We start from the raw sequence: 11,729 nt of genomic DNA, 5'->3' as shown, positions 1-11,729 counted from the left end.
CCGCCCGTGCGTTCCTGGCAAGCTAGCCGTCACACGACTTTGAGCACGGCTGCCGCCTGACCGAGCCGCTAGGTAAAGGCCAGCGGGAGGAAGGCGGCGCCGCCTGCCAGCCGGGAGGATAAATCGCGGGACGTGCTAAATTTGAAGCGGCCCTCGCCCCTGCGCGGCCCAAGACCGCAAGGGACGGCGTCCGAACTGCGCGCGGCTCGCGCGCCCCCGCCGTCGCTGCCTGCGAGGCGGAAAGTGCGGGCGTACGGAAAGGGAGGAGAAGGAAAGGCCGGGAGAAAGCGGGACGGAGGAGGGAAGGAAAACTGAGGGAAGAAAAACAGGTTGCCGCGACGCTCGGCCTGTGGCCGCCGGCCGCGTGGGCAGCCGTGCTGCCATCTTGCGCCGGCGGGTCCGCGGCGCGGCGCCCTGCCCCCTCCCTTCGCGAGGCACGGCGCGTTCAGTCCGCGGGCCGCGTTGCCTGGTAACGCTACCAGCCTACCCGCTCGCCTGCCAGCCGGCTAGCTCGCCAGCCGTGCTCCCTCTCGCCGAGCGTCCAGTCGCGGCACAACACTCGGGGGGTATTGATCGGACAAAGGACCTTCCGGCCGTCTTTCCGTCTGCCTGACCGGCCAGTCCCCAACTGACCGTGGCAGCGATCACAGCTGAACAGCAAACCGAGACGACGGTGACAGCGTGTACACGATCGTCGTCGTTCGCAAATCCTCTGCGCAGCTGCTAGAGAGACGTACTGTCCGGTGGCGAAAAGTATCACGTACTTCCACTGACACCGGTAGCAGGTGAGGAGCTGCCAGTATCTCCACAGCCGCGGAAGTAACGACGCCGGCGTGGACGAACAACAGGAGTCGCGCACGCCGTCTCCAGCAGCAGTCAGCAGTGTGACGCGTACTCATGTAAAGTTTCGTGTGTCGACCGACGCGTGTTGCCACTGCAAGAAGTAAACACTGTTGCCTGCAGAGGTATATATCTTTGTTATTAACTCGACAAGAGTAGACCAGCAGCAGGCAGATTTGAAATTATTCTCGTGTTTTAGCGAGTGGCTCACTCTTCGTGTGACTGTGTTGTTGTTGTTGTTCTCGTTTGTCGTCCTAGGCACAAGTAACACTGTGTGCCGGCAGTGATATCGTGGCGGCGTGGCGCATCGCCATGGCGAGCGCGAAGACTGCGCCGTCGCTAGTGCCTGTTAAAAGGCCCATTCGTCAGCTGTCTGTGCTGGAGAAGCTAGAGGCGATCGAGCGTGTGCACAATGGGGAGTCGAAGGCTTCTGTGGCACGCGACATCGGTGTGCCCGAGTCGACACTGCGAGGCTGGTGCAAAAGCGAAGACAAGCTGCGTAACGTAGCGCAGTCCTGTGGAGGTGGTGGTGGAACGCCGGACTCTCAACATTCGGGCGGTGCCGCAGAATTAGCAGAACTTGACGCACTTGTGGAACAAGGAACCTCCGGTGATCATCCAGCCATTAAACGAATGAGGACGGCGTCCGATGACGAGAAGGCTTCTGTCGCTGCCGTCGCCGCCGCTTCCGATATAGAGGATTCTTTGTGGTACTGGCTGAAACAGGACCACCAGCATGTGAGTAATCAGCTGTTCGCAGTGGCAGCGGCGGACAAGCTGGCAGCAGCAGCGGCCGCTGGGGCGGCAGTAGCGGCCGTCGCCAACGGCGGAAGCGGAGGCGGCGTCGCCGGGGGAGCAGCGTCTGCGGCGGCACCGGCCAACGCCGGATGGTTCTGGCGTTGGTATAAGCGATACGGCTACACGCAATATCCCGGTGATCCGTTGGCGGCTCTTACAGCCGCTCCCGCACCGGACCTCAGGGCTGCGGGGGCGGCGCTAAACGGTGGTGGGGGCGGCACGGCCTCCAGGTCAGCGGCGCTTCTCGACAGCGTGCTTCTCAATAACAACAATAACCTCGCTGCAGTCGCTCCTGCATTCAACAACAACCACGGAAATACCAATACGTCAGCGACGACGCACCACGACCAACACAATAGCGGCGCCAGTAACGGTACGAACGCGAATGGCAGCGCCGGCAACAACAACGGATCGTCGGACGAGGACGACGAGCTGGACGAGTCGGACGAACCACCTGCAACGGCGGCGGAGGCCGTGACACACGGAGAGAAGTTTCTCCGGTGGCTGGAATGCTGCTCTGATCCTAGCATCACAGCTATGCAGATTCTTCAGTTTCGCTACTTGCTCAACAATGTGCGGGCGTGCGCCGATCGACGTGCGAGACAGACAAAAACGAAAAAAGCGCGCTCCAGGAGAAAGTAAGTGGTACGCAGCTCGTTTTTACCGCGGTCATGTGACGTTAATTCGAGGGAGCAACAAATGGATTATGCTCCCTTACGTGGGAAGGAACTGTAGTGAAGCTTTACCTGTTTTGTTGTTGATATTCGGTGCAACAGTTGTACTGTATGTAATCAACGTCGGTCGTGTTTTTCAGGGTGTAGACTTTTCACTCCTCGACAGTTTGAATGTTTCTTGACATTGCGTAATATTAATTTAAGGTACGCTATCGCTTTGGACATGATTTTATTAATGCTTTCTAGTAGAAGGCTGTTACATTTGTTTTGTATCGTTGGGTACAACGTGCACATAAAAACCGGCAGTTCAGTAGTCAGTTTTTGACTAACGATATCGCTGTTTTGTGGCGCTTTCACAGATATGTTCCTGTACAATTTCTGACAGTTCCTGCGCACTGAGGCGCCAGCCACTTGCGCCACAACTCTTCACATAAACACAAGTGTGACGAAGTTGAAACGTTTTTTACTGTTTTTATTCTTGTCGTTGAAACGTTTCGTATATAGCCTTAATGATTTACTAAACTATCCACAAGTTAAAATCCTCCAGAAAATGAGTTACTAATAGCGATGCTGTCATACGAAGGCCCAGGCACCACTAAAGGTACTGTTACTGCGCGGGTTGAAATTTGCTGCAATTTTGTGTTGATAATGACATTTAGCAATAAGTGTTCAACTTAGAATTCTGTTATAAATCTGTGTTAATCGCTTTAGTTGTCACAGAAAACCAGGCAGTAGAAATATTATTGCCCCTAAACTGTTTCCATACAGTAACTGACATGCCAAAGTATATTTTGTTTAGTGGGACGTTAAAACTGATTCGCGGGATGTTACTAGAATGAACGTCTTTAGGCTGTGTAACCAGTTCTGTATTTTGGTTTATGAATTTATATAAAATTTTATGTTGAATATACAGTGAGCAAAACCTTATTACTGTATTTCTGGGTGCACACACACACACACACACACACACACACACACACACACACACACAAAAACCACTTTGACAGTAACGAAAGTAGTCCAACTTTTTTGCATCATTGTGCACAGCTTAACAGAGGGAAAGGTGAAGATAGGACTGCAAGGTGTAGGATTATCTTGCTATCACATATTTCTAAGAATTATTTCAGGAAATGAAGTATATATTGCAAGAGTTATCCAACTTATGTCTATTCCTTAAATTGTCACATTTAATTTGTTTCATAAATAGTTTTGTACTCAGATTTTCATTTGAATATTTGGAGGTGAAACTTACCAGCTGTGTGGGTTTGTCCAATGGTTCATACTGCAAGTGGTCAGAGATGAAATCTGCACACCCTTTCCATGTTGAGAGTTCAGGATATGGTACTTTGCTCACCTTGATGGATGTACAGACCATTTTCTGTAGCAGTTAAGAAATAACTATTGATGATTTTGTTGAGAGACAAAAATATCTGCATATAGTTTCCTCTGTGCAAATATTGCTGGATTTATTTTGTGATAGAATGACTGAAACTTTGCATTATTCATGTATTTAAGTATTGTTACTTAAACTATGATCTCAGGGTTATAATAATTATATTTTTCAGTTAGTGTGCAATTAATTTATATATAACATTGAATGACAACTATTTTGTCATGATAAAATACATAGAGAGCATTTTCTTATGTCATAATATTGAAAATGTAAGTCTTCTGACTGTATACAAATTTGATTGTTGATGTGAAATATCTGAAGAATATAAGAATATTTTTTTTAAAAACTTGCACTGCATCATTTTTAGTTATCTATTTACTTTCTTTTCTTTAGTCATATGTTTTAATGAGTAAAACCCGCATTTGTGGCACTTGTCATTTATTAACTGAAGCATAACATTCAGAGTACATGAAAATTGTGACTGACAGTTCCAATCCATATTTCTAATATGTATGTTTATAAAACCTACCCCAGAATGAAAATATGCAGATTATATTTTCTACACAGTTGTAACACATTAAAAAATAGCAATCTTCAAAACTTTGTATATTAAAATCAATTTTAATATGTATGCCAAACCTGTTAGGCTTAAATTAATTTTATAAATAAAAGTAGCACAACAGTGCTGAGAAGCAACATACCTGTAGTCCACATTCATTTTCCGCTGCCAGAAACAGTGGTTTCCGATCTTTATAATAAAAATTAAACTGTCTTCGAAAGTTTTCAGCATACCATAATATCAACTTTTCCTTGTCACTATTCTGGCGATATGACTGAGGATAGTGTATGCGTCTAGAACAAGATGTTTAATAACTGTCAGTTTCATGAAAATTGTTCATTATTTTGTTAACATCCATACAACAAACATCTAAACAAAATTATGATCTTATTTATTTTTTTGCACCATTTCTTACTGGTGTGTGAACAAAAAAATGTGCACTTTCTCACTGTCTGTCTCTTTCTGCACTTCTGATTAGATTGGAACTCCACGGTAACTATGTCGTAGATCTTATATAGATTTTGCTACCATGATGAAATCTTCAAAATTTGAGGTGCAACAAGTACAGTACGAGGAATGCAGTTACTATAGTTGAGTGGAACCCTTTAGTTTCTCATATCAAAACATATTGTAATTACAAATTAATACTCTTAATGTTCTCGGGAAGTTAAATATGTCACTTTCCTATTATTGCATTTGTTTATCATTTGTCATATGCTTTGTTATTAAGTCTTGGCAGGCTTATATAAGAAAAATAGCTGGTGAAAGATCAAGAGTTAATGTGATGTACCAGTTAATCAACTTTACAGATACTTCTACAGAACCATGAGAAAATGCATTCGTGAATTATTTTTAAATAGCGTGTACCTATATAAAACAAAATGATATAGTTGATGAATCTAGTTATTGACTCCTGCAGGTTTCACATCCACCTTGTGTAGTGTTCCATTTGGAAAGCTTCATTTCTTAATCATAAGTAAACATTTAGCACTAGCATAACTCTTCGCTAAAATAACCTCCACTGTGGGGATCTGATTCAGTGTTTATGTACTCAAAATACACAGTATATTAACACTCTGACTGCCGCACACACAGTGATGAATGTTTCAATGCCCTGTCGTGGCAGACGCAAAGCTCTGCTGTGGCTGCCAGTGGGCACAAGCATCAGGTGTAAGGCAATGGTGGCCTTGGGGCAGTCAACATGTTAAAGAACTAGGTGTAATGTTATGAAACAATATGAAGTGGAATGAATAGTTAAACATAAATGGTGTAAGATAGACAGGCAAGTACATAAAAGTGCATGCAAAAGACTACCGAGGCCTTTTCTAGAGTATTGCAAGACTGAGATGGGTCCTCAGCCACAGCTGGAACACACAGTTCAGAAGAAAGTTGCTAAAGCTGGTAGGTGCAGACAGTATGATATTGTTATAACCACGTTTCAAGGGACTTAATAACAGAATTGTTGGAACATGCTGCAGGGCAAGTTTGGTAAATCAGTATTCCAGACTTCATTCCATATTTCATATAAGGATCATAAGAACAAAACAGAGAAATCAGGATGCATTTGGTAGCATGTAATAATAATATTTTCTACTCAAGTCACAAATTAAACATGAAAGGAAGTGACTAATAGCATCAGAGATGCTCAGAAATTCATTGAGCAGTGACCTGTACCACTTGTTTTATATTTTTATGCTTTTAGGTCATGCATCCAGACATGCATACAAGCCCTTTGGATATTTTAAGTGGAAACCTTCCAGCCATTAAGACAAGTCAATGATTGACTTCTGAATGTGAGTGTGCCTGTGTTTATTTCTAGAACAGCCAAATCACTTTACTCAAGATATAGAGTGAAGTTCAATGTGCATATTTTACAACAGTTCATATAACAAATAAAAATTTACATACTATAAATGATAAAATGTTTTACATTCAAAGTGTAAAACAGCACACAGCCCTGTGGTTGAAGCAGCATATCAAAAGTTGATGATAGATTATCTATTTAACGATAAAAGAGAAACTTTTTTTTTTTCCTTCCTTCCTGGGCTTCAAGTTGTCAGTTTTACATTTGCCAATGTGAAAATGTCAAAATGACAATGGCAAATGTCAAAATGACAACTTAAGACTCAGAAAAAGATGTTTCTATTATGGGTTCAATGTGATATAAGCAGATTACATGAATCGTTTAAATGGAGACACCATCCTGACTGACCGAGCTGTCTGTGTCATAAAGTTCCCCATCTTTATTGACCACTTACTGATTATCAGTTCACAAATCAGATAATACAAAATTTGAATAAAATACGTCACCTGTTGCATTATGCATTCCACAGTACTCTCCTAGTGCCGATAAAATATCATGGTACAGTATCAAATACCTCACTGGTAATGGGATTTCATCCTATCTTATTAAATGGATGTAGAGTGTCACATTAAGAAACCCAAGGAAATGAAACAGCATCTTCAAAAAGGGGACTAACCACTACAGATGAACCATAGTGTTGTGAGGATCTCTTGTCCTTGTTATACATAAATGATCTCCCATCATATACCCAAAAAGCACAAACAGTTCTCAATATTGGCAATGCAGATATGATGATCATGCCTAGGGAGGAAACTTCAACGATTAAATTTAAATAACCTTTATTAAAAAATCAATGACTGGTTCACTGCAGTTGGACTGTTACTGTACTTACGTAAACACAATACATGTAGAATAAAATGTTCTTGGGTTTTCAACCTTGTCAATTGCTTAAAACTACACGAGCTTTCGGCCAAGCACTCCTTGGCCATTGTCAAGTGTTATGACTGCCAGTGAGCTGTTGGTGCACCCTTATATACGCTAGCTGCCGGCTGTGACGTCACTGGTGCCCGTGACATTGCCATATATGGGCATGTTTTGAGTCGGCATTCGATGTGCCCTCTTCAACCACACTATCGCTGGATCCCACGCAGCGCTGAGCTGCAAGCCACTGTCTCTATTCAGGGTGTTTTTGGTAATTTTTATTTCAACAGCTTCCTTTATTAAACTGTCCCAGAAACCGTTAGTGTGAGCCACGACAGAGGTATCGTCAAATTTTATGTGGTGACCGTTTTCTAACGCGTGCTCAGCTAACGCAGATTACTCTGGGTAGCGTAGGCGATAATACCTCTCGTGTTCTTTCCTGCGTTGTTCCACAGTGTGCACTGTTTGTCCGATGTACTTCTGGCCACACTCACAAGGTATTTCGTAGACTCCAGGTAGGTCGTACTCCAGTAGGTCTCAGAACACCTGGAGTCTACGAAATACCTTGTGAGTGTGGCCAGAAGTACATCGGACAAACAGTGCACACTGTGGAACAACGCAGGAAAGAACACGAGAGGTATTATCGCCTACGCTACCCAGAGTAATCTGTGTTAGCTGAGCACGCGTTAGAAAACGGTCACCACATAAAATTTGACGATACCGCTGTCGTGGCTCGCACTAACGGCTTCTGGTACAGTTTAATAAAGGAAGCTGTTGAAATAAAAATTACCACAAACACCCTGAATAGAGACGGTGGCTTGCAGCTCAGTGCTGTGTGGGATCCAGCAATAGCGCGGTTGAAGAGGGCACATCGAACGCCAACTCAAAACTTGCCCATATATGGCAATGTCATGGGCACCAGTGACTGTCACAGCTGGCAGCTAGCGTATATAAGGGCGCACCAAAAGCCCACTGGCAGTCGTAACACTTGACAATGGCCAAGGAGTGCTTGGCCGAAAGCTCGTGTAGTTTTAAGCAATTGACACGGTTGGAAACCCGAGAACATTTTATTCAATGTTATTGCTGCGAGACTCTGCATTTATACACAATACATGTAGTTATGTACTGCACAAAGCCTGACCATACCATTAGAAATAATGCAGGAGACTAAATGAATACATGAAAGAGAATATTAAACATTCATAGGTACTTATATCGATAAGGACCTGAACTGGAAACCCCACAGAAATATTCATCATTCTTAAACATTTACATCAATAAGAACCTGAATGGGAAATTGTATGTTACAGATCTCCTTAAAAATCTAAGCTCTGTAAATTTGTGTTACAAATAGTACCAGATTTTGGAGATGAAAATACAAAAAAGTTGATTTACTTTTCTTATTTTCATTCACTAATGTCTTATGGCATCATATTCTGGGCTAACTCATCACTGAGGGCAAAAAAAAGTTAATTAAACACAAACATGTAGTATGGATATGTTGTTTTCACTGTAGAACCTCTTGTAAACAAAACTTTTAGCAGCTGGGCATTCTGACAGCAGCATCATAGTACATTTACTACATTACGAAATTTGTTGTCAATTTACAGTTCACAAACAACAGTAGCATTCATAACTATAATAGTAAAACGAGAAATGATGTACACTACCTATCACTCAGCCTTTAGATGGCCCTAACTTATCCATTGCCAGGGTGCATGCACTATCTTGTCACTCGTAACTGATGTTGAAATTAGGTTTGACTAACCAACTTAGTCCCAGGAAACAATATGGGATATTACTTTTGTATCAGGATTTATGCAAAAACACATTTTAGTAGAAAGAAAACTGGCGTTCTACGGATTGGAGCGTGGAATATCAGATCCCTTAATCGGGCAGGTAGGTTAGAAAATTTAAAAAGGGAAATGGATAGGTTAAAGTTAGATATAGTGAAGTTTGGTGGCAGGAGGAACAAGACTTTTGGTCGGGTGAATACAGGGTTATAAATACAAAATCAAATAGGGGTAATGCAGGAGTAGGTTTAACAATTAATAAAAAAAAAATAGGACTGTGGGTAAGCTACTACAAACAGCATAGTGAACGCATTATTGTGGCCAAGGTAGACACGAAGCCCACACCTACTACAGTAGTACAAGTTTATATGCCAACTAGCTCTGCAGATGATGAAGAAATTGATGAAATGTATGATGAGATAAAAGAAATTATTCAGCTAGTGAAGGGAAATGAAAATTTAATAGTCATGGGTGACTGGAATTCGACAGTAGCAAAAGGAAGAGAAGGAAACATTGTAGGTGAATATGGATTGGAGCTAAGAAATGAAAGAGGAAGCTGCCTGGTAGAATTCCGCACAGAGCATAACTTAATCATAGCTAACACTTGGTTCAAGAATCATGAAAGAAGGTTGTATACATGGAAGAACCCTGGGAACACTAGAAGGTTTCAGATAGCTTATATAAAGGTAAGACAGAGATTTAGGAACCAGATTTTAAATTGTAAGACATTTCCAGGGGCAGATGTGGACTCTGACCACAATCTGTTGGTTATGAACTGTAGATTAAAACTGAAGAAATTGCAAAAAGGTGGGAATTTAAGGAGATGGGACCTGGATAAACTGAAAGAACCAGAGGTTGTGCAGAGTTTCAGGGAGTGCATAAGGGAACAATTGACAGGAATGGGGGAAAGAAATACAGCAGAAGAAGAATGGGTAGCTTTGAGGGATGAAATTGTGAAGGCAGTAGAGGGTCAAGTAGGTAAAAAGACGAGGGCTAGTAGAAATCCTTGGATAACAGAAGAGATACTGAATTTAATTGATGAAAGGAGAAAATACAAAAATGCAGTAAGTGAAGTAGGCAAACAGGAATACAAATGTCTCAAAAATGAGATCGACAGGAAGTGCAAAATGGCTAAGCAGGGATGGCTAGAGGACAAATGTAAGGATGTAGAGGCTTTTCTCACGAGGGGTAAGATAGATACTGCCTACAGGAAAATTAAAGAGACCTTTGGAGAAAAGAGAACCACTTGCATGAATATCAAGAGCTCAGATGGAAACCCAGTACTAAGCAAAGAAGGGAAAGCAGAAAGGTGGGACTATATAGACGGTCTATACAGGGGCGATGTTCTTGAGGACAATATTATGGAAATGGAAGAGGAGGTAGATGAAGATGAAATGGGAGATATGATACTGCGTGAAGAGTTTGACAGAGCACTGAAAGACCTAAGTTGAAACAAGGCGCTGGGAGTAGACAACATTCCATTAGAACTACTGACAGCCTTGGGAGAGCCAGTCCTGACAAAACTCTACCATCTGGTGAGCAAGATGTATGAGACAGGCGAAATTCCCCCAGACTTCAAGAAGAACATAATAATTCCAGTCCCAAAGAAAGCAGGTGTTGACAGATGTGAAAATTACCAAACTATTAGTTTAATAAGTCACAGCTGCAAGATACTAATGCGAATTCTTTATAGATGAATGGAAAAACTGGTAGAAGCTGACCTCGGGAAAGATCAGTTTGGATTCCGTAGAAATGTTGGAACACATGAGACAATACTGACCCTACGACTTATCTTAGAAGAAAGATTAAGGAAAGGCAAACCTACGTTTCTAGCATTTGTAGACTTGGAGAAAGCTTTTGACAATGTTGACTGGAATACTCTCTTTCAAATTCTGAAGGTGGCAGGGGTAAAATACAGGGAGCGAAAGGCTATTTTCAGTTTGTACAGAAAGCAGATGGCAGTTATAAGAGGCGAGGGACATGAAAGGAAAGCAGTGGTTGGGAAGGGAGTGAGACAGGGTTTTAGCCTCTCCCCAATGCTATTCAATCTGTATATTGAGCAAGCAGTAAAGGAAACAAAAGAAAGGTTTGGAGTAGGTATTAAAACCCATGGAGAAGAAATAAAAACTTTGAGGTTCGCCAATGACATTGTAATTCTGTCAGAGACAGCAAAGGCCTTGGAAGAGCAGTTGAACGGAATGGACAGTGTCTTGAAAGGAGGGTGTAAGATGAACATCAACAAAAGCAAAACGAGGATAATGGAATGTAGTCGAATTAAGTCTGGTGATGCTGAGGGAATTAGATTAGGAAATGAGACACTTAAGGTAGTAAAGGAGTTTTGCTATTTGGGGAGCAACATAACTGATGATGGTCGAAGTAGGAGACTGGCAATGGCAAGGAAAGCGTTTCTGAAGAAGAGAAATATGTTAACATCGAGTATTGATTTAAGTGTCAGGAAGTCGTTTCTGAAAATATTTGTATGGAGTGTAGCCATGTATGGAAGCGAAACATGGACGATAAATAGTTTGGACAAGAAGAGAATAGAAGCTTTCGAAATGTGGTGCTACAGAAGAATGTTGAAGATTAGATGAATAGATCACATAACTAATGAGGAGGTACTGAATAGAATTGGGGAGAAGAGGAGTTTGTGGCACAACTTGACTAGAAGAAGGGATCGGTTGGTAGAACATGTTCTGAGGCATCAAGGGATCACCAATTTAGTATTGGAGGGCAGAGTGGAGGGTAAAAATCGTAGATGGAGACCAAGAGATGAGTACACTAAGCAGATTCAGAAGGATGTAGGCTGCAGTAGGTACTGGGAGATGAAGAAGCTTGCACAGGATAGAGTAGCATGGAGAGCTGCATGAAACCAGTATCAGGACTGAAGACCACAACAACAACAACAACAACAGTAGAAAATTAATGTAACATCATACATACAACACTA

The 11,729-nt window shown here is 42.4% G+C and overlaps 2 protein-coding genes across 6 annotated transcripts in view; one reads left to right on the top strand and one right to left on the bottom strand.

Moving 5' to 3' along the window:
- The first annotated feature begins 461 nt into the window (after positions 1-461).
- Positions 462-11,729, top strand: part of LOC126259242 (protein distal antenna-like) — a 160,424-nt gene continuing 149,156 nt past the window's right edge. For 4 of the 5 annotated variants that reach the window (XR_007546488.1, XR_007546489.1, XR_007546487.1 and 1 more), the window contains exon 1: positions 462-2,913. Coding sequence is in view for 1 of the 5 variants with exons in the window: in XM_049955865.1 (XP_049811822.1) it covers positions 1,153-2,280 (1,128 nt within the window). In the remaining 4 variants the exon portion in view is untranslated. Of the gene's footprint in view, positions 3,313-11,729 lie in introns of those variants that run through there. The other variant, XM_049955865.1, reaches the window with a different exon arrangement.
- Positions 3,436-11,729, bottom strand: part of LOC126260760 (dynein regulatory complex subunit 7-like) — a 200,874-nt gene continuing 192,580 nt past the window's right edge. Inside the window, exons 2-3 of the mRNA XM_049958098.1 lie at positions 4,407-4,557; positions 3,436-3,690 (exon numbers count right to left, since the gene is read on the bottom strand). Coding sequence (XP_049814055.1) covers positions 3,436-3,690; positions 4,407-4,557 — 406 coding nt within the window. The remainder of the gene's footprint in view (positions 3,691-4,406; positions 4,558-11,729) is intronic.

The sequence above is a fragment of the Schistocerca nitens genome, chromosome 5 (genome assembly GCF_023898315.1).
Source record: "Schistocerca nitens isolate TAMUIC-IGC-003100 chromosome 5, iqSchNite1.1, whole genome shotgun sequence".
In the NCBI taxonomy this organism is placed as follows: Eukaryota; Metazoa; Arthropoda; class Insecta; order Orthoptera; family Acrididae; genus Schistocerca; species Schistocerca nitens.
The sequence above is the reverse complement of the archived record's forward strand: the minus strand, read 5'-3'. Positions and strand labels throughout refer to the sequence as shown.